At 51.1% G+C, this 23,001-nt stretch overlaps 2 protein-coding genes across 13 annotated transcripts in view; one reads left to right on the forward strand and one right to left on the reverse strand.

Moving 5' to 3' along the window:
- The window catches only part of ABCD4 (ATP binding cassette subfamily D member 4), a 27,619-nt gene extending 5,350 nt beyond the window's left edge, over positions 1–22,269 (reverse strand). The window contains exons 1-17 of one of the 11 annotated variants that reach the window (XR_010600698.1): positions 21,935–22,104; positions 20,300–20,427; positions 20,007–20,134; positions 18,377–18,516; positions 15,134–15,250; positions 14,694–14,819; positions 13,594–13,644; positions 11,290–11,384; positions 9,824–9,945; positions 8,189–8,280; positions 7,271–7,360; positions 4,734–4,939; positions 4,296–4,387; positions 3,999–4,035; positions 1,673–1,722; positions 1,047–1,227; positions 598–674 (exon numbers count right to left, since the gene is read on the reverse strand). Coding sequence is in view for 9 of the 11 variants with exons in the window: in XM_005301575.4 (XP_005301632.1) it covers positions 598–674; positions 1,175–1,227; positions 1,673–1,722; positions 3,999–4,035; positions 4,296–4,387; positions 4,734–4,939; positions 7,271–7,360; positions 8,189–8,280; positions 9,824–9,945; positions 11,290–11,384; positions 13,594–13,644; positions 14,694–14,819; positions 15,134–15,250; positions 18,377–18,516; positions 20,007–20,134; positions 20,300–20,427; positions 21,935–21,975 (1,645 nt within the window). In the remaining 2 variants the exon portion in view is untranslated. Of the gene's footprint in view, positions 1–597; positions 675–1,046; positions 1,228–1,672; positions 1,723–3,998; positions 4,036–4,295; positions 4,388–4,733; positions 4,940–7,270; positions 7,361–8,188; positions 8,281–9,823; positions 9,946–11,289; positions 11,385–13,593; positions 13,645–14,693; positions 14,820–15,133; positions 15,251–18,280; positions 18,517–20,006; positions 20,136–20,299; positions 20,428–21,934 lie in introns of those variants that run through there. The other 10 variants (XM_065593345.1, XM_005301575.4, XM_065593344.1 and 7 more) reach the window with 10 other exon arrangements.
- Positions 1–23,001, forward strand: part of BBOF1 (basal body orientation factor 1) — a 1,057,902-nt gene that overhangs the window by 271,934 nt on the left and 762,967 nt on the right. The window lies entirely within an intron of this gene.

The following is a 23,001-nucleotide window of genomic DNA, read 5'->3' on the forward strand; positions in this document are numbered from 1 at the left end:
GCAATTCACTCTCTCCCTTTGTCACTTTGCCCACAAACAGCCTGGTGTCTTTTCCTGTTCTGCCCTTGAGCCACGAACATGCTCAATGGCCCTGTGCACCATATAGTCTGAGTCGCCTTCAAACGCCTCTTCCTCACACATGTCTTCCCATTAGCCTTCCTGTCCTTTGCAGTCCCCCTCCACCCAGGGCACTGATCACAGATTTTAATATATTAAGGTTGTGGGAAAGAATTTGAGACGACAACACAGGAGAGCATCTCTTGTGCTCTGTTTCAATGGGAGCCCTGGTTCTCCCTCACCTTTGTTCATCCTCTTTTGCACAGTTTAGTCTAACAGTCAAAAGCTCCCTAGGGCAGATATTTGCCACTTCTTTGGTCCAGCAGGCACCCTGAACTATGGGACTGTATAAATATGTTCACTGGGACAGATGCACACTTCATCTGGCAGCTGGCGGGTACACACAGGAAGTCATGACTGATGGCAAAGAGACCCAGACAGTTCCTGGCAAAGGAAAGGGGGTTTTCTAAACAGTCTCTCTGCTGGTTTACCCCTCCAGCTGCACAAATACCTGCTCTTCTCCAGCCTGCCGTCACTCACCTGCATATCTGGGTTGGAGGTAGAAGAGCCTTGCAAATGAGAGTCTCTGCATCTCCCCTGGGGACAGGATGTCATACCTGCAGCAGAGACAAGAATCAGAACGAGGAGTAATTAGCACCAACTTGCCGATGAACCGAACCCTCTGGCAATCAGTAACACTAGAGAACCATGTGAGCCATCTTCACTGTCTGCATCACAGAGCAGTCTCCTGCAGAGGCACTCAGCCCACCCTCACCCCCCCCGCCACGTTCACAGGGAGCCAACTCCTTTCCAAGCCCGGCACCCAGAGCTGTCAGATTCAGAGCTTAGGGGTGGCTCTGCAGCCCCAGGGATCTCAGATTGCCTTGGGAGCAGATGTGCCTATGTGGGACTATCAGACTCAGACGCTAGGGGCAGGAACCGACTCTCAATGCTAAAATGACATCTGTTCCCAAATACCATTCCCTTACCCCGTGCGGCTGGATGCAGAGGATATTCCCCTCAGAAGTCAGGTCAGCTCTGTGTGACTGCTCCACACTCACTTCCACTAACCAGGAGATCTACACAAACCCAGCCTCAGACACTGCACCAGCCTTACCAGTTCCAATCCACCTGCTGGTCCAGACCCCCTGTGCGCGCCAACAAATCAGACTGCAAATGACACAGGAAAGAGACTAATGAAAATCTGAGCACGTCCCCAGCTCTGACCAACAGCCTCCCATGGCAGATACAGCCTGAATAGAACCACTCCCTTTGTCCCCAGTGCTGTCCTCAATAATCCCTTTCCATCCTTCTCCCAAAGTCACCTCCCCCACAAACGCGCCTCCTGATTTCACCTTCCCATGACAATCCTTCTCCCAACCCAGTGTCACTCCTGCCCTTGGTACGTTCCCACCTCCTCACTGGTGTCGCACCTTCCAAGGCAATACTCTGCCTCTGTTGAGCCTAGTGGGAGGGTTCTGTCCAGGTTATAGAGAACACCCTGCACATGACACTCAGCACTGTGCTGCCCCCTGCCAGGAGAGGTAGGACAGCCCAGTGCCTCCAGTGATAGCACAGGCCAGTTATGCTGTTGTCAGCTCCCTTAGCAACTCACCAGCCCAGCTAGCTCCAGGAATTGCAGGATCCTCTCATCATCTGCAGACCCTAGAACACAAAGAGCATCATCAACATGTCCAGGACAACAGCACCACTAGGGCAACACCTTCGTGGGATCACCAAAGATTGGCCAACAGGGGCCCAAATCTCCCACTGCTTCCCATGAGTGTTTCTGGTGGCTTGTTTATTTTTTAATAAAGTCATTTAAAGTCTAACTTTTGACTGTCTGAACCACTGAAGAGCTGCAGGTTTCACACTCCAACCTTCGGCCCAAGGCTAATCCTCAAGCAGCTCCTACAAGCCCACCACATGCAGGGGAGGTTAAACACCAACATCCAGGAGCAACACCATGAACAGAACAGACTTGCCACTCTAGGCAGAGGTTTCAGAACTGTATCTAGAGCCTAGGTCAGTGGAGAACAAGGGAGGAGAAACAGCCCGAACACAGAGACCAAGGGTTCAGTAGTTCTGATGGTGCCCAACTGCCACAGAAACATGCCTTAAGCAAGACTGCCTCAAAGCTCTAACCCCCATATTGCAAGCCGGGAAATCCCAGGGGTCAGAACACAGGCAAAAGGGGAGTTCTGGGAGGGGAACAAGAAGTTCCAACAAATGAAGGGACTATATCAGAGCTAAAACAAGCCAGCCAGTTGGAATCTAAAATGGACACGTGAGCTGATGTGGAAGCTGAGCAGAAGAGCCATGTACCTACCAAGTGCCTCTCTGAAGTGAGGTTAGCTTTTGCCACCTTGACATTAGGCAACTACAATGCACTCTACATGTGGCTATGCCCCCAGCCTATCTGGAAGCAGAATGTAGTTGCCAGCTTATTGGGCATTACTTCACTCAGACAACATTACACTGGAGCTCTGCAGTCTGCACTGGCTTCCAATCAGACTCCAGTCTGGTTATAATTGATAGAGTCCTACAAGGCTTGACTCCTGGCTACATTGGTCACAGGGGTGTGCTTTGGGGAGGGGAAGGGGGGGAAGAGATACCACCCACAGCAGGGCTGACTCTGGAACACACTTCCTATGGGTCTGACAGAACCAGGATTCATTTGCCTTCAGGACATAATGCAAAGTCCAGCTATTTTCTCAGGTTCTTTGTGAGGGGGTAAGTTTATTTAGAATAGGCTCCCTAGGCAGGCTCTATACTCTGTGGAGCAGTCATAAAACACAATAAAAGTTACAAGAAATGACTGTCCAGCCCACCATGGTATAGCAATAAATCCCCGCCATCCAACAGAAGGATAACACAACAAATCCAGGAGCGGGAACGTCCAGTCATGGGCTGTCAAGTAGCCCTGTGGTCTGGGTAAACTTTGGATGGGCACTTCGCGGAGCACTTTTTTTTTAAGCTTTGTTTTTGTGTGTGTATATATATATTTTTTAAACAAACACAAACACAAACACACACACACACACCCCCCTAGATCTGCTGGGAAAGGTGCTTTCAGAAATCTAACGAAATATCTATTATTTACCATGACAATAAGACAATTTGGTTCTGAAGGGGGCTGGTGATGAAATATGTTGGGTAACATTACAAAGAACAAAGGAGTGTTGTGGGCAACTACTACAGCACTGAGAAAGAGAAAATCCACAGCACCCCGAGTACTTGAATCAACTGATCCTATTCTCATGGGGGCGTCCCACTCCTAAGATACCCTTCATGGACCTACTTCTTACTGATCAGAAGGTGCAGACTCAGTGTTTGACTAATCCAGAATCTGGGGGAATTGAGAAGTGTAGTAAGGGTGATTTGAGTACTTCCCCCACTCCACACACATGTATGGAAATCAGCAGGGAATCCTAGAAGATTCCATACATAAGTAGCAATGAACAATGATGCCAGGGTTATGAGTTCAATCCTTGAGGGGGCCACTTAGGGATCTGAGGCAAAATCAGTACTTGGTCCTGCTAGTGAAGGCAGGGGGCTGGTCTTAATGACCTTCCAAGGTCCCTTCCAGTTCTAGGAGATAGGATATCTCCATTAATTTATTTTATTTAAATTTAAATTTTATTTAAATTTAATGATGCCAAGCACAAGGGACAAGCAACGGCCAATGTGGCTTCACAAAGGGCTGTTCACAAGAGTGAATCCTCCTCCCGGAAGTGTATGGAGAGCATGGAGCTGAACTACAGACACAGATAAGGCTTTCAAGGAAACGCTAAGGGCAGCAAAAGCAGAATGAGTTAGTGCTGCTAATGTACGGACCGGTAGGGAGGTGGCTGGGCTGGAAAAAAAATGTGCCAGTTGGGTGTACAGGACAGGTGCAGCCAGTGATCATTTAGTAGCTGCTTCAATTAATTTCCACTCACCTGAAACTGGATAAATTTTCTTCAGAGGATAAATCACCTGGTTGAACAAACCAAACACAGACCCATGTCAGAGGAAACTGGACATGGAGTTCATCACAGCCACACGCTGTGCCCAGAACTCAGCCACGAGGAGATGAGCTATCACCAGTCCTCTCTCCTATGAGCCTTTATGCAGCCCACAGTTTCCTAGCACTGGGGTTGCTTGTCCTGTCTCATCTGCTCTGAGTGCAACTAGGGACTGGGACTGTCACGCTTTGTGCGGCCGGCCTGTGGGAGCCCTGCACCAAACTGACTCACCTGCTCTCGCAGGGTTCCATCTGTGAAGAAAGGTCTCTGTGGCAGGAACACCACCCCATGGGGGCCAAAGCAGGTCAGCATGTGGATGTTCCCTGCATAGATCCAAGAGACAGAGTCACACCAATTCACAAGCTCACCTTCTAGCCCTTTCCCGGTGCACAGGCCTGCATTAGTGAGATGCAAGCACTAGGTAATGATCACGCTTCCACGGATCAGAGGTCAGGTGCTCAGCAGAGTGCACTGATGAGAAGTTCACACCACAGCATACGGGAGAGGGGACAGCTCGAATGCACCAGTGACAGCACTCACACTCACAAGTGCCACAGGCCCCAACTTCCCACAAGTGACGCAAGTTCCACCCACCAGCCTCCCTGGGGCAGCACCAGCTCCTGCCCTCCGTTTAGTGGGATGAGGTTTTGGAGGAGTCACCATCCTTACCCCGTGTGCTCTCCCAGAGGCCACCAAGGACCCTCAGGAGTGATGTCTTCCCCGTGCCAGTGTTCCCCACGATCAGCAGATTGTTCCCTTGGGAAATCCGTAGGTCCAGGTCCTTGATGAGCAGCTTGTCCGAGGATGGAACCGAGAGAGAGACTCGCTCCAGGAGGAAGGCTGTATCCCCCAGCACAGTCTGCTCTCCAGGACCACTGGAGCCCAGAAACCAAGGCAGAGAGAGAAGAAAAGAGCCAAGGGTAAGTGACTGAGCCTTGAGGTGGTGAGGAGCAGATGCCTTTCAAATGACTTATCCTCCCCTAATGTCATATTTAGGGCCTAGATATCATGGCGACTGGTGCCTACTGAAAAACTCAACAGATTCCAGCCTTCGGAGTTAGAAAGCACCAGTTACTGGGGTACCAAGGTGTCATTTATACCAGCTACGCTGTGAAATAATGGGCTCATCAGTGACCCAGCACAAAACCACAGCATGGACCACACAAGCCACTGGCCTGCAGCAGGGGCTCTGGCAAAGGGTAACCACGAACTGTGATCTCCAGTTCCACCTTGTGGAAACATTGCCATAGCAGTTGCTAGCTCTGGAAGGCTGTACTGGGAATACACAGCCCCCATGGATGGTCTACACTGGAAAAAAAACAAAAAAAAGACCATGCCAGCAGGTCTCAGAGACTGGGTCAGCTGATTCAGGGCTCGCGCTACAGGGCTAACAATAGCAGCGTAGACATTACTGCTTGGGCTGGAGCTCGGGCTCTGAAACCTGGCAAAGGGGGTGGGTTTCCAAGCCCAAGTGGGAAAGTCTACACTGCTACTGTTAGCCCCGTAGTGCAAGCTCAAGGACCCAGGCTCTGGGACTCACTGCCACAGGGTTTTCTTTGCAGTGTAGACATACCTTATGAGGCCCTTTCATAGCGGGGCCGCACTTCAATCCAGAATTAAACAGATTCAAGCTGGAAAACAATGTGTAAGGAATCAGCGACTTAATGATGGACAGGACAAGAGATGGAGAGTGTGGACGATTCAGTCATAACTTTTTAAAACACACACACCCTCCTATGAATACGAGACCTAGATCCCACTGTCCCTTCTCCCCTCACTCATCTATCTAGAGCGTACGCTCTCTGAGGTAGAGGCTGTTTTTGTAGATGTTTGTCCAGCCCCCAGCACAAAAGGGCCCAGATCCTGTGGGGGGGCTGTGGCTGCTATTACATAAGTTATACTCAGTGGGGCTCCCAGACCCAATCTTCTCAGACGGCAAGTCAAAAACTATCAGACTGCAGGAACCAAACTGCTCATTCTGCTTCAAGCCTCACTGCCCACAACAATGGGAACTGCACTCTGAGCTCAGCTAGCAACAAATCCATCCATCTCCTCAGCAACCTGCTCAGGCCCAGGAACCCAGCAGGAAGGAATCCGGGAGCACAGGGGCAGCAGAAATGGCAGGAATAGAAGTCACTTTGCTGGCCAGAGGCATCTGACAGTTAGAGGCCAAGGCCAGGATTTTCAGACTTTGGGGCTTGCAGTCCTCATCCGCGAAAGGCAGGCCACTTTGATTCAGGCCTGCCTTTAGACTTCTGGGTTTGGAAAGGTTGACCCACGCCCCTGAACACGCCGTCAGGTCCCCACCCCTCCAAGTACTGGTACTAATCCCACAAATGGAAGGAACACATTCAAAAGTGTAGAAACACCCACCAAATGCAGGGGATGCCATGTCCGATAGGATGTGATGATCTGGGACAGTAGCAAGAAGGAAAATGCTGAAGGAGAGCCCCATATTGAGGAACCGGAGGGAGCCTGAAATTGGCCAAAGCCCTGGAGAACACATTATCAAGAATAATCCCACTGGCTGCTGGGGTCGGAGCAGACTAGATAGAGCTTCTCTCTCTCTAGAGACTTATTTACCATTTTCACTATGGTCATGCCCTGAAATCCTAGTTGGGATCAGGACCCCACTGTACTGGGTGCTACATGTACATGCACGCACATGAAGACATGCTCCCTGCCCCAAACAGCTTATAAACTAATTTGAAACACGATGCGACAGGTGAGCGTGACAGCTGGAGGGGAGAGGAGGCAGCCAGTAACAGATCACATGACTATGAATACATTGGCTGTAGGGGGCTCAACTTGCTGGCCTCAAAGGGCTTTTTCACAAACACCTGGCTACCAGCACCTGCCTCTTATTGAGCTGGTTGATTTCCAAGGCTACAGATTCCTTGATTTTCCAGTGATATGAACATACTTCCCTGCCTCGGGGAGATTTTAGGGACATGCCCAATGGTTGTTTAATCTGTGCCTATTCCTCAGGCACACCGGATGCAGACCTCTGCCCCTCCTTATAGCACCCCTGGGGGAATTCAAGGGAGAAGGACCCGAGGCTGCAGTGTTTGGAGGAAACCCTATTTTATCATCCCAGAGGCACATCCAAAATGCCTGATGAACGTGAGAGTTTTTCCCACAGCCTGGAAACCCAGCTGCAGACAGTAAGTTACCATCCCAAGCTCAGGCTGGCCACAGATACTCACTTCTCAAAGTCCCAGTTGGTTTTGTCTTCTGATTCACAATCACGGTGTTTCCTGGAGAGAGACAGCAGTGTCTCCTGCAGCTCCCCAATTCTGTAAGACAGAGGGGGTAGCAAGAGGGACAGACGTGACTCCGCAGCCCTCTCCCCACCTTCCAGCTCCTGTCCTCATTGGCCTTCTTAACAGATTGTATTTAATGCAACGTGCTCAGGGCTGTACAGGACACAGAGCAAGTCCTACCCTACAGAGCTGCCAGGCTGAACCACTGACAGGACGTTCACTCGTGGGGGAATGGAAGGAGGTTAAAAAGAGTTCTCTTTTGTTTTTTAATTACCCAGAGTTCCTAAGCAGGGGGCATCATGGGGAGCTTTAGGAGGGATGCTGGGAAGGAGATGCAGCCAGTTCAGTGCCTTCCATTGCAAACTACTCACTGGACTAGAAAGTACATGGACACTAGTGGGCTGCGACTAAGGCATATTTTAAAGGAAGAGCTATCCTTCCACTCAGCATCTCGCCTCCTCAGTGGCCTCTTCTGGCAAGGGGATTCCAGTCATAGGCAATCAGCACCCAGCCTCTGGAGAGAAGCGCTCCCTGCCAACCTCGGTTCCAAATGGGCCCATGGCAGTGATCTTTGAGTGCGAGTTCTCTGGGGCAAGGGCAGTCTTGCACTAGGTTTATGGACGGACCATGCCTAGCACCATCTGGGTTTGGGTCTGTGGATGCTCTCTTCATACTAAGAATGACACCTCGTACAAGCTAACCCCACATTAGCAATCATCCCTTTCCAAGGAGCCCTGCCTAGGGTACAAGCTTCCCCACTTCTGCCAGAGCCGCAGACTGGGACATTCCCAGAAGCCTTGCACTGGGGCACCAAGAAGGTTCCCTCTCCTGATGACAGGATTAAGGGAGGGCAACTCTCACCTGTGTGTGTAGCCAGCCACGTCAGACAAGGTGGCGGAGAGATCGATGAGCTGGCTGAAGCAACTGATGAGGTAAATGGAGACAAAGGCATTCTGCCAGAAAATCACACGCCGAGAGAAGAGTTAGCACGGCGACGGGGCAGCAGCGCCCAGAGCTGAGGTGGCTGTGCCTGCCCTCACAGCCAGCAAGCAAGCAGCAATGGGATACCATATTCTCAGCTAGGGGCAGCCATCACAGTTGGGCATGTACAGTCGCTCAGACTCTAGGAGAGTGATGACCCAAAGGGGGACAAACGACAGAGAAAGCGGCACCGGACAAGAGACTTAACAGGGCTCACCTGCACCAGCCTGTAGACTGACCCAGGGGAGATCCCTCCCGGTATCCCTTTCTCTCTCCCCACAGCCATTGAGCAAACTGCCTCCTATAAGGCCATCCCTGTAGGGAACATGATCAGCCCACTGCAAACCCAATACCTGGCCGGGGGGCCTGGTAGTAGGACTCGGGGAGGAGAGGGCACCAGGACTCATTCCCCACAGGAATCCCCACTGGCCTGAACACTCCCTAGAGCCCTGGACGCGTGCCTCACACTGATGCCTTAGGAATCCCAGCCAGAAGGGAGCTCCTCTCAGTACTCCAAGGGTTAAAGCCTCTAACTGCTTTAAGCGAAAGAGGAACAATCAGAAGAACCACCGGAATTCTGAATAAACAGGCTGCAGCTGTTCGGTTAGCACGTCCATGAGTCCTGCTAAGCTGCACTGCGACTCCTGCCAGCACTGGGGTCAGTGTCCTCTCCCTGGTGTCACGCTGACCATTTCCCCCCCACCCTGTACTGGAAGTGGTCTGCTACTCTCGGATGCATGTCTCTGCTACACAGCCTGGAACGCTGAGCTGGCTGCTTTTAGATCTGCATTACCAGTCTCAGACTGTTTTTGTTCAGATGGAAACCAGTCAGATTTGGAGGCCCCTCCCTAGGGGCCTAGTGAGGCAACAAAAGCGGGAGAGAGATCAGCCTTCTAGACAGAGCAGTTCCATGCACACAGGGGCTTTTGGAGCCAAGAATCTGGTTTGTGGACAGTTTGGTTCCATGAGCAGCCAGCTGCTGCAGCCTCTCTTCAGTCAGCAGAAGCAGTGGGCTTAGCAGTGCTACATGGGCCCAGCCCTGCTCCGATGCCTCGTGCTGTCTCATCAGTATGTAACATTTCGTTTAAAAAAAGGAGGGTCTGATCCTGCAAATGCCTGTGTGTGAGATTAGCTCTCCATACGTGAGTGCACCAAGTCAATCACACACCTAAGAGTTTGCGGGCACAGGGCCTATGTTTCTAGCCCTTATATTGGCAAAGAATATCCTGAATGTGACCCAGTGAAGTAAGCATCCCTACCGAGGGGCAGTCACCCCCCCAACCTCCAGCACCGCCTCTCGCAGCGCACTGCTCACTCTGCTCTCAATACCAGCCACACCTTCCGCTGGAGCCCAGCCCTGCACAGCACATCGCTCTCTTTGGATTTAGCACCAGACCTTCAGGATTGGGTCAGCCTGTGCTTCGTCACATTCCCTGGCCTAATGTCCTGCAGGGTGCAAGGGGAAGAACCGCAGCACATGGAAAACGTTCCTCTGGGAGATGGTGCTGAACTCACCTTGCTGACCAGAGCGCTCAGCTGTGCTGGATCCAGGTCACCATAGACACCACTAAAGATGGGAATGGCAATCACCACGTAACTCAGAATGCTGCCCAGATAGTCAAAGGTGTTGATCCCAACTGGATATAAACACATTGGCAGGAGTTAATAAGCAGGGAGCACCCTCTGTCCCAGGCAAACCCATGTCCAATTTCTGAGGCCAAACAGAACTAGTCCTCCCCTCCCCCCATTCACACGCCTCACACTACACCTTGGGGGCCAAGACAAAAGACAGCAAAAGACCCACATCACAAGGATGAAACCTGTTGGCATGAAGCTCCCCCAGCCAGGGCACCAAAGTGGAGAAAAAGCCATCCAGATACCACCACCCACACAGCCAGAATACCTTAGACAGGGCAAAATCCACCCAGCCTACTTGTTTCCAAATGCCAGAGCCCCCGCTGTCTCTTAGAAATATGGGGAAGCAAAGTGGCCAGCCAAGCCAGGACGCAGGAAGGAATATCCGGGGGACCTGGCTGGGGCAGGAAGCTTACATCACTGACCTTCCTAAGGAACACAGGAAAGGCAGAAACGCTCAAGTGTTCAGAATTCCCACATACACCACTCCACTGTTTGCAAAGCTTGAGATTCTATCCTGAAGGCAAGTCACTCACTTGCCCTTGATCCTAAGTACTAAGGGACTGGCTCAGGCAGGGCTAGAATGAGGAACACAGTCAAGATTTCCAGGCAGCACCAGGGCAAAAGGGACATGCTTTACACAGACATGGCCTCAGAACAGCTCCCGTTCATTTCCACCAACCCTTCTCCCTTCCAAGAGCACAGTTTCCCTGACACTCTTAGGGCTGGTCCACACTAACCCCCAACTTCGAACTAAGATACGCAGCTGAACGTAACTGAAGTCGAAGTATCTTAGTTCGAACTTACCACGGGTCCACACGTGGCAGGCAGGCTCCCCCGTCGACTCCGCGTACTCCTCTCGCCGAGCAGGAGTACCGGCGTCGACGGCGAGCACTTCCGGGATCGATTTATCGCGTCTAGACAAGACGCGATAAATCGATCCCAGAAGATCAATTGCTTACCGCTGGACCTGGAGGTAAGTATAGACATACCCTTAGTGTGGATGACTGAAATCCCAAGTGCTGCTGCCACCTGTTCCCCTCAGAGTCTGGATTCCGGCAGAACCCGTTTCCTGATTTGGTCCTCTGGCTTTGCCAGTGTCTCCCCCAAGGCATTAGTGTGACACCCAATGTCATTCTCTCCTGGGTTCTCCTCTAGGAAGGCAATGCCCCCACAACAAACACCTGAGGTGCCAGTACACCAATATGTATGGCCTCCTGCAGCCAGGAGCAGTGGAGGAGTAGCCAGCACTCCTATATGTCCCTGGGGACTCACTCCCCAGCCCTGATGATTATCCTGATGAAGCTGCCACATGCCCCTGCAAATCAAGGAAATTCTTCACTTACTGTAGAGCCACAGTTCTTTGCCCATCAGCTCCCTTTGTGTCTGCAGGAGGCTCTGCAACCGGCGGTCAGTTCTCATGTGCTCTACCTGCCCAGCTCTGCAAAACAAGACAGTAGCATGCCATGGATCTACCAAAGCCATCACATACTGGGTGCACTGCAGAGTGATGAAAGCATTGCAGGACTATTGTAGTTATCTGGAGCATGCCCATCACCATAGTATCTGGGCAATGTTATTGTGGTGGCTAAGCACTAAATACCCAGATGCCTGGTGAATGTGCCTTTGAGGAGCTCCTCAGCTGAGGCAGGTGGCCCTGAGAAAGAATCTGCCAGAGCACCTTGATATTTCTATTAGACATGGAGGGCAAAAAAGATGCAAGTGATGACAGCAAGGTCCAACACCGGACTAGGGCGCCCGTGGGGCTACTTCATGCACCTGAACAAAGAGCCTTCTGGAATGGATGGACAAAACACCGCAGTGTTCCTGGAGCCAGAAAGGGAAGCAGTGAGACGAGCTGCGGAGGTGACATCTAGCCACCAAGATGCCCAGGCCTTACCTTGGCCCCTGCTCTATAACCGTTGCTGGAGCAGCAATGGACTGATTACTGGTCTCTTGCGGGTCACTTTGGCTCAGGTTTTCAACATCCTGAGAAGCCAAACCGTGAAGTACTTGACATAGCTAATCCAGGTGAATCTGTGTCTATTGCATTCATGTCCCTGGAACTGTCTGACTAAGACTGGATTTCAAGCCTGGAAGGGGGCTCCTCTCCCACCCCAGCTTTAGTAGGTGCTCATATAGTCGCAGTCACTGCTGACTCTTAGATCCACACCCCTCTGACTGCACACTGGGAGCCTAGATCCTTGCACCAGAGAGCTCCATTTACACACCAAATCACCTGGGCTGAGGCCTGCAACAGCTACTTCCATTCATTCACAATGTTTACAGCGCCCTCAGGTGGTGAAAAGCAGAAAAAGATAAGATGTTTAGTATTCAAACGCAGGCTGTGTCCACGCTGAATTTCTACCAACTCTAGCCCCAGCGGAGCGGCGCATGGGGCTAACCCCGGTGGAGCTGCCAGTATAGGTCCAGTGCAGGTGCTTTTACCACCATATTGTCCAACTTGGCTCACAGCACATCTAGATGATACATCAGTGAAGATACTTGTCCCCAGCTCCCATTATTGTTATCACCACATGGGCACAGCACTGGGCTAGATCGATGGAGGGAGAAGCGCTACAGGTGATCAACCAGATCAGGCCAGTGAGCCACATACACAATGGAGACAGGGAGGGCTGGAAAATGGGGCAGCCCCTGTTGTCCCCCAGTGACAAGATCCCATAATGCTAAGGCTAGAAGGTCAGGGGAACATTGACCTTCATAGCCCACAGCCAGGCACTCCACTCCAGACCTTATCAAGCTGGGGGCCCACAGACATCAGGGTTCTAGCAAGTTGGATGCAACATCTTTAGTAATGATCTGGTTCAGGCGGGTAAAGAGCTTGTTGGTACAACGCTGGGAGGCACTGCAGACACCATACAGCACTGGGCAGGTCCCCCCTAGCAGGGCACGCTCAGTTCTGGGCACCTCAGTAGCAGCAGACATTGACAGAGTGGATGCAGTTCAGAGAAGAGCAACAAGGTGGCCAGAGGGACTGAGCTAGGAGGAGAGAGAGAAAGAACTGAAGTCTGTCTAGCTGGGCTGACAACAAAGGGGAAACAGGAGAGAGTAGCGGGATCAAATTAGGGAAAGGGAACCTTAGAACAGACCTCAGGAGAGGATCTTAACAGGATAGGATGAGGCCCTTGAACAGTCTCCCAGAGCAGTAGAAGAGGCCCCAGACTGATGCACCAGAAAATGGTCTGTAGGCCATAGAATAATCCTAAACTGGACCCTGAAGAAGGGGGAGAGGGGAAAGGGTTGTTCCTCTCCAACTCCTAGGATTTCAATGCACCTGGGTTATTTATTGACCACTGACAGCAGGTGCTGTGCAGAACACAAAGGAAGGCACTGTGGCATAATTACAGGTCTAGGAAACTCTCCTACCGGCACTTTTTCTTAAAGGAACTGTAGGACCCAGCACAGGCCCTGTACTTGGATCATAGCAGAGCAGCAAGTTAGAGACTTGGTACCAGACACAGGGGGCAGGGACAAGGGCCCTTAAACAAACAGGACAGGACAAGGCAGTGCAAGCAATAGGATAGGTCCCTTCCCTTACTGTTCTGGAATGTGTGAACTGAGCAGTTACTCTAGGAGCTGGAAGGATCCATGAGAAGAGATGAGAAGAAACAGGTTAGTCCATCATTTACCTGTAGAAAGCAGCTGGCTCTGCATTTACACGAATCTGCATGTGCTTGAACCTGCACAACGCAAACCAAAAGGTGAGATGCGACCACCCCACGGATTACACAATGAACATCCCCGCAACAGAAAAATCCATCCCTGCTCCTGCCATCATGCTGAGTGACCCGACAGATTCTTAGCCCAGGAATGGGCCTGAACATAGGACCAGAGGCCTTGAGCAAGATTCAGAAGGGCACTACACCGCCCTATACATAGGTACCATCAGAGCAGGTCAGTTTAGGGTCTAGTTTGGTCTCCTCCCTTCTGCACCAATCACACTGGACCACTGGCATCCCACTTGCTGGGACAGCCCAGTATCCCATAGCTTGTTTACTAGCCCAGTAGCTCTGATACACTGGATCAGATCAATGAGCCCATCTAATCCGGCATCCCCATGCTTCACCGTATCACACCAATGGGCACATCTGCTCTGCTGTCCACACCTCTGACAGTGACGGATGCTGGATGCTTCAGAGGAAGCTGTCAAACCCTTATAATGCACCTCGTCATTGACCAATACCCTTCCAGTTTATGCCCTGAAGCATAAGGAGAGATTTAGAAGACCTAAGTGGTGTGTGGGGATTTCAGGTACATCATGAAGGTAAGTGCATGTGTGTGGTGGGAGGAAGAGGAATGCCTCAAGTCTCAGCCACCATCCTTGGTGAATGTGGATCAAGATCCAACTTAACAGAAGCTCCATGCTCCCTCTACTCCACAGCACCTCACTGCAATTAACAGCAGCAGCAGCAAGGGATCAGTGGAAAACACTGATGGCTGGACCAACGGAGACCAAGGGGCGCTGTCTCACCAGGTCACACTCTAGTGGCAGGGATGGGTGGGGCTTAGCGCGTTGATCCCAGATGGGGGTCTCTGAGGCTGGGTTCAGTGGGCTGGTTGTGGGCTCAGAGGAGCTGAGCAGGCTGACTTGCTTAGTCAGAGGAGGGGGGAGATTAGCCACATGTGGGTCAAACACTGAGTGGACTGGACTAGGGACTGAGCAGGCTGGCATTAAGCAGAGCAATTCCAAAAAGGAAGGGTCAGTGACAGCAAGACTCCAGCCACTCACCTGAAATCCCCCTCCAGCTTCTCCTGATGCACCAGTTTCGACACAATGGGACTCATCAGCACCTTGTTAACAACTGTCCCAATGACAAAATACCCAAAGATACTTACTGGGCCCAGCCAGCCGGTGCTAAAGGGGAAGATGGAGAGAGGTTAGCTAGCAAACCCAGGAAAGGCCACACACTAGACTGGGAGGGTAGTCTCAGCAATACTCACCCCACTATTACACATGAACCCCAGTATACTAGGTCTAGGACCTCTACCCGCCCCCCGCATAGTCAGAGTCATCCCCACCAAATCAGTGCCAGGAATCCCACACCATGTGCTAGAGCCAGGATTCAAATTCCCAGCCACTGAGTTCTGAGAACCGTAGCACTCCCGGGAATGGTATGAAAGCAGCTCTAAGAGATTCAGTACTCCAATGGGAAGGTGCAGAGATCCTACCTTTGAAAGCACTGATAGGTGTAGTAGCCCAGTGTAAAAGGAGAGATGATGAGTTTACTGGCCATGGAACTTAGCTGTCTGCAGAACCTCTCCACATCCTGACTGATTCGCTGGTCTCTGCTCGACATAAAACAACACTGTTAAAGCCAAGTATGAAAGCAAGAACAAATCAGAACAAGAAATAATAAAGCCCTGTCAGGACGCACCTAGTTCCTTCCCCCACCGCTTCCACCCCACACCCTTGGGAGGGCTGTTCCATTGTCTATTCTCAGGGTTTTGTCCAATCCAGTTTTTGAGGAAGCAAGTAATGGGGCTTCCACCACTTCCCTTGCAAAACCGTTCCACAACCTGACAGGACTTATTGCCATTAACAACACCCAAGCACAATGTTCCTTCTCCCTTCTTGGTGCTCACAACCCTGCCCCTACTTAGGGATCTCTTGGAGCCCCATTGGCACTACAAAACCACCAAGTCACTTCCAGACCTCTTAGCCTGATTACACATACACAGTTAACAACACAATTAGGGGCCCTATCCACGCTGCCAAAGGCTGACGCTGCTGTAATCAGCGGCTTGACCAGATTATGTTTAGCGTGTAGGCTGGCCCCTTATGCAAGCTACACATATTTTTCAAAACTTTCTCCATAAATCAATCCCTCACTTTCACTGCTCTCCTTTGAACTCCTTCCAATTTGTCAATATCTGCCTGGGAAGGAGGTGCCCTGAACCAACACAGTACAGGAGGCACAGCTTCCCCAGAGCCGGGGGGAGGGAGACTCTCCCCTCCTTAACTCTTGACATGTTCCCTCTGCAACCCCAAAACAGCACCAGCTTTGTGGTTTTGTGCTGCCCCATCATAACATTGATCTTACTGCTACTGTCCTCCCTACTCACAAGTGTTTGTGACCATCTCTCATCTAGTTACATTTTAACTAGACTGGAAACCAGGGGCAAGAATGTTGTTTTTCCTTTATCTGTTAAGCAACATTTATGGCTCCATATAAGTAATATTAATTCAGATACCCTGCTAGAACCCTGAGCTGTTTGGATGTGTTACCCTGACGATGCCCATCTACTTATTCCCCCCAGCGCAGAGGGGAGCGAGAGAGAAAGAAAGAAAGGTAGTCCCCAGTTGTGTGAGCTAACCTCACCATTACTGCTTAGCCTCTAATCTCCTGGTGCAGGGGAAGATCCCTGAGGAAAACCCATCAGACATTTATTTCCTGGAGTATTTTCAATTATGAGCCATAGCAGAACACATTTGTTTGGGGGCGGGGAATGAAATGTATTCCATAGCGATACAATAAATTCATTCCACCGCAGAATTTAGGACTTGCTGCCATACGATTTGGTCCCATGTTGCTGAGGAACCAAGGGGGCCCTGATTATATAGTGCACATCCCAAAGTTAAAAGCAAACATCTGACTAAGATAAGTCTGGTGAGGGGCATCTCTGTTCCTTCCCTGAAGGAACAGCTGGGTGTGCGTGAGTTTTTGGTTTTGATCTATGCTCTGCACTGGCTGCCTATCACACTACCGAGGCATCCAGGTATCTTGACCTTAGGCACTACTTTCTAAACCTGTTTCTGCACGTTTGGTCTCTAGTGCAAAGTTTTGTCAGCAACAAACATTTCTTGAGGTTGGCGGCAGCTCCAGTCATGGCTGGAGAATCATAGTTCAGTGCCACTCCTGTATCTCCATCCCACACAGATGTGGTGCTAAATCACTTTTATTACAGAATGATCATGATCCTCTTAGTTGAGAGGACTAAATTACCTGAAGTCATCTCCATTAACAAGAGTTATGGTCCCCATTAAGCAATCATTTCCTGTAACTATCTCTGGGCTCAGCTCAATTCCCTGGGAGGTGTCACCAGTAAGAGAAGTGAATTGTACCACTAGTTATCCAAGTCTGAAATACCCATTCCTCAGGCAGGGCTGTGCATAATGTCATTATGCAGCCATGTAACTAGCTACAGAATTGGTTTGTTTTTTTATTTTGCCACAAATATTTAGTTCAGAATCTGAAAAAAAAATGCATAAAAGCCCCTCTTCTCTCCGTGATATGAGTGCAACTAACAGTGACTACACAAATCTATAGGCAGCCTGAAACAATAGCTCTAGGAGGGGTGACAGCTAAATGGAGTGACCTCTCAAAAGCCTAAGGATGTCAATTCAAATGGCAACATTAACTATTTAGCTGCTCATCATTTTAGCAGGATCATCCAGCTAATATATCCCTCCTCTCCCTGCTTGTTGATGCAATGGCAAATATTGCAGTGGGGTGTAATGGAGAAGCCAGTTGTCAAAGTTTGCTGGGATGAACTATGAGGAATTCAACTCTCCACCCACTACTCCCAAGTTCAAAGTCACCTCTGACCCTGCCCAAAAGGGGTTGGGAAAGAGAAGATATATCCCCCCCTTCTCGAGTTCTAAAGGCCTTTACTGCAAGAAACAAAGCCAACTCCCAAGCCTTTCCTGGGTGTCAAAAGCCTCGGCTGACCCCTGCCTGGCTGTCAAAACCTTTTAGAAAAACACATGCATCCAATTAAAAATTCTGGGTAGTTTAAAATCAAAACAAACAAAGATGCCTGTCCCAACTGGACTGGGGAGAGAGGGGAAGAGGGCGGAGGGGAACCAGCTGTATGGTTCCAAGGTCCCTGCCACAGGATAACACATTGCGCAGCACATGGGGTCTCGTTTATAACCAACACCACTGTGCAAATAACTAGTCTCATTATTTTAAGCCTCAAGTGGACAGATTTTCCTTGCTCCATATTTGAGCCCTGTCAAAGAGGAAGGATTTACCCTGGGCAAAGCACCAGCCCAAAGGATGATCTCACATCCCTACCATGGAGAGGAGGGTCTTTGAGAGGGAAGCAAGGCCCTGAGGGAGGGAGTTGGCTGTGGGGGCAGCAGGGGGCAGCATGAGGCAGGTAAGACCTGGCAGCACAGAAGAAGATCCACCAACAGAAATAACAGCACTTTCTGCCAACCTGCAGGCAGTGAGATCTTCTGGCAATGAAGAGAGTTCTCTATCAGGAACTGCCTTCCACCAGGCACAGAGATAGGGGCCCAGGCCACCCAGCCCTAGAGAAAAACCCACAGAACAGAATCACACACACAGAGAGCTCAAAACGGCCCCCTACCAAGGGCAGCCAGATACACAGACATGGCAGCCAAAGAGCGAGAAGCAGTTCAGGAGACACCAAGCAAGAGGCTGAAAGAAGTTGCGAACAGCCTACGGATTATCGATGTCCTCGCGCAGCACGTTCAGGGTGTAATACACCTGGCCCTGGAAATAGTAGCCATGAAGGTATTCGGTGAGAGTCTTCCTCCAACTTACATACATCAGGTTACAGATAAACTGGTCCAAGCTTTTCAGCTGGGATGAGGCAAAGAGAGACAGAAAGAGGGGCAGGGAGAGCAATCATTTAACGATACAAATCCAAAATGAATCAGCAATAAAAAACGAAATGGCCCACTCCACATTCTGCTGTCTGCACAGGGCAGAAGGGAGTCCCAGTCCCTCCCTTTGGGCACTAAGCTCCAAGAGCAACGCTGCAAGCTGTACTCTGGGGGAATTCTGTGCCAAAATATTAAAAATTCTGCACACAATTTTCAAATTCTGCAAAATTCTGCATATTTTATTTGTCAAAACAACACAACAGAATCACACCAGTTTCAATTATTTTGGGTTATTTATTTCAAAATACCTCTCAGCAAGTATGTCTGTAACAATACAGACAACAAAAAAGGTGTCAGAAAACATTTTCTGACAAATAGATTCCTTACTAGGCATATTAATACAGAACTCTAAGTAATAATTCATTTAAACTACAATACAGAACTGTATTTCCCGCACTCCTCAGAAGCAGTGCAAAGACTCGGGGCAGTCAGGGGTAACGGAGGAGCTGAGGGAGAGGAAAGTAAATTGTTGGGAAGGAGCCTGAGTGTGAACTTGGAGGGCTGTTGGGTATGGGTGGGAAAAGTGTGGAACAGGTGTTTTTTGTGGGGTGGGGAGGGATTGTTAGCAAGCTTCCCCCATGCAGACCCACGCCTCTCCCATTCAGTCAGGCACATCTGCCCATTCCCATGTATTCCTGCACCCCCATGTGTCCCTCCACCCCCACTCAGACATCCAGTCCCATGTGGCCCGCACTCTTCCCCCTGTCCCTATATGGCTCCATACCCCCCTTCCCCATGTGTCCCTGCACCCTCTCGTCTCCATGTGTCTCTGTGCCCCCACTCAGCCCCTATGTAGCTCTGCACCCCCCCTCATCACCATGTGGCCCTACACCTCCCTCCCCCCTCTGGCCCTGTGCCTCCACTCCCATTCAGCCCCTGCCCCAGTCTGTCCTCCCACACTAGCCCTTATGAGACCCTGTCTGACTCCCCCAGCACCCCACGCTGTCTGTCTCCTCATAGCCCCTGTCTTCTGACCCAGCCTGACAGGCGCTGTGAAGAAGGCAGGCGCTTTTTGTTCCCTAGCTGGATGGGAGCTGCTGCTGTGTTCTATTGCCACTATGCCATCTGGTGAGCAAAAGGCAGAACTGCAGCAACATTTCAGCAGAAGCTTTTTCTGCATAAAAAGTTTAAAATATGCATGACTCATTAATTATGCACACGTGCAGTAGTGCAGAATTCCCCCAGGAGTAAAGCTGACAAGGGATCCCTGGTCTGACCAACAAATCCCAGGCTTGAGAGCACATGCTGCAACCTAGGGAGGACTCTCCTTTTTTATAGGGTCCCTATCTGTTGCTCCCCATCCTAAGAGGACAGACAGGGTGGGGGCAGGAGAGGAGGTGGTTATTGTCTTACCATAGGATCCCTCTTTGCTCTCCCTAGCCCTCTGTGAGCACATGCCACTCTTACCGTGGAATTGAGTATGATGAGTATCACAGCAATCGTAGTCAGGGTTTTGAACCCAGAGAAGTCCTTGCTCCCCAGGACCCCGTAGTACTGGCTGGGGATCAATCCCACCTGGTAAATGACCAACTGCTCTGGGAGGCAACAAGAAACACAGAGGGAAAATTAAGGGCTGAGGAGGCACAGTGGAGGAGGAGGAGGAGGGGCAAGAAGCATACCCCAATGAAAGGCCTGGAATTGCACACCTCCCCTCTGTCCCCCAGCCCAGCCCAACCCAGGCCAGCCATTCACTAGCTCACCCAACAGGGCAATGCTCAGCAGGGTCAGGAACATGAGCACATTCTGGGAGGACCATCTGGGAAACAAGATGGCCTGGATCTTCCCGAAGCGTCGCAGAAACTGTAGGTCCAGCTGGGGCTGGGGCCTGCTGAGAGAGAGAAAGAGCAGGAGAGTGAGGTTAGCCAGCAGGCACTGGCCTCCTGAAGGTGCGCTATGTAATCTGCCTTTTACAGAGAAGTAGCCATCTCTGCTCCACCCCATCCCAGAGCCTGCTTCCCTGGAACCAGACTATCAATTCTTCCTCTACTTCAATGGTGGAGCCTCATATCCCCAGTGACAGTTGCAGGAGAGGCCAGGGCTAGCCTTGGGGCACCAGAAGTGTAGTGATCCTCAAAATAAAGGACTTTATATGCCAAGAGAACAAACTGCAGAGCTGCCACATAGAACATACACCTGCTTGGTCCGAGGCCAGCCAGGGGTCAAGTGTATTCATAAGAATTCATTAGTCAGGGATTCCACAGCAGAGCTTTTGTGCTGGAGTGTCCCAAAGGAAAGAAGCCAAGATGGCTCCTCATGTTGGAGAATATGAATCCTTTCCCGTCCCTTCTACAGGCAGGGATAGGCTTGGCCCCACATCATGCTTCATGCGGCAGGCAGGATCCAGGCCCCATGATTGGATGGTGGGATTGATCCCACCACTGAGTGTAAATCAGAGAAGCTGCTGCTCCAGCATTCTAGATCTACCTCCAGCGCATGCCCAAGAAGTGTGGCTATTTTACATTCTGGCAAGATGCATCTAACTTGTCCTGCCAATGAAATACCTGAACTGGGAAAAAGAGATGATTCCATCTACGGGAGGGGTAAAGCCCACAATCCCTTGGGAAACTGGCCCACCTGACTCTTGAGTTGGATCCTACAGTCTAACCGAAGTGCTGAGGCTAAAGCCATCTTCCTGTTCTGTTGCTCCAACAATTCCCCCCCTCTCTGGGTCACACTCCCTTTGCTAGTTTTACATCTCCTACATCACATTCCCAGCCTGGGTATCTGCCTCCAGGTTCTCTCAGCTCTTCCCCCAGCAACCACCTTTTGCTACCCAATGGACCCCCCTCACCACCCATGCTCTGCCAGCTCCCCTTCCCTAGCTATCTAGGTACTTGTATGGCCCTCATCTCTGTAATATAAGAACACGCTCAAGCTCCTTTCCAGTCCCCCACAGGCAGCTGAATCAGCCCCACACCGCCCTGGACTGGCCCCTAGGATCCTGGACACCACACAACTTCCCTCTCCTCTTCCTCCCTCCCTGCTTCCAGCTATGCCTCCCCATGTGCCCCAGCTAATGTGTCCCCTACCCCAAGCCCCCGCCAACCACTGGGGGGGCGCAATAGCTGGCAGAGGGTATGGGGGGGGGGGCATCCAGCCAACGTGCCCCCACCGCATACCCACCAAAGCACCCCATACCCCCTCCAGCCAACATGCCCCCACCCCATACCCCTTCCAGCCAACGTGCCCCCTGCATGCCCCGCCAGAAAACGCGCCCCCCTCGCCCCCTCCAGCCAACGTGCCCCCATATCCCCCGCACTCTCCACCAACCAACGCGCCCCCCATATCCCTCTCCAATAAACCCCGATCCCCCGGCTGCCCTCGCTCCCACTCACCGGCCGCCAGCGCGCCCCACCGCCACGCTCCCGACAGCCATGAGTCCGGGGCAACCCGAGCCGGGCCCCGCCGCCCGGGCCAGAGTCCGAGCGAGACCGTCACCTCGCCAGCGTCCTGCCCCGCCCCGGGCACTACATGATGAATATTCATTAATTCTTCTGAATATTCATGATATGCCCCTCTCAGCCCGCCCACCAATGGAACTATAGAGTCTCTGTACCGCGAGGCAGACAGGCGCCGCTGGGACCATAGAATTCGACTGTTGAGATAGAGCAGTTCCGGGAAAGGGAGGGAGCGGACGCGGTCAACGTGGCGGCAGGCAAGGCAAGTCCCATACCATAGACATCTCGCCAGAGCGGCTAGAAGGGCCACAAGTCCTCTGCTTCTGCTCCTGTTACACTCCCACCCAACGGATAAGAAGATACTGCAGCCCCACACAGTCCGGAATCACCACCACCACCGCGCCCTATAACGTAGCGCCCCCTAGCGCCACTGTTTGCAACACTGGGGAGAGCAGCGCTAGCGGGCACAGCGCCCCCTATCGAGTCACCGCATGGCTCCTTGTAGCACCTGGACTTTCTTTGGGTCTCCCCTCCTTTTTCCAGTCCTCCTTCTTTTCAGAAATACATTTCCCCTGACATATCAGGCTCATGCTCAGATGAATTATTCAGGGAAGTCTGGACATGATAAAGGAGATCTTTCTGAGTTATGGTAGAAATGTGTAGCTCTTCTAATAATATTCACAAAGATTTGCAACATACAGTTTTCTTCACTCAAATCCCTTAAAACACATCCTGCTGCCAAGCCTAGTGTTGTGAATAGTACAGCCAGAGAATATAACTCTCCTATGGTCAATTCCACGTGAACTGCATCACGTGTTTGCACTGTGAGCCCCTTGTACAAAGATGAACATGCAGTGATTCCACTTAAAGAACAATAAAGAAGTAGGAATATAGGGCAAGCTTACACTGATTGTCATCTTTTTATCTGTTACATTTTTCACAGCTGAGTCACTCTCTGACAACCTACAGCAGTTACATATCTTTCCCAGAGAAACCAAAGAAAT

This window comes from Chrysemys picta, chromosome 4 (assembly GCF_011386835.1).
Source record: "Chrysemys picta bellii isolate R12L10 chromosome 4, ASM1138683v2, whole genome shotgun sequence".
Lineage (NCBI taxonomy): Eukaryota > Metazoa > Chordata > Testudines > Emydidae > Chrysemys > Chrysemys picta.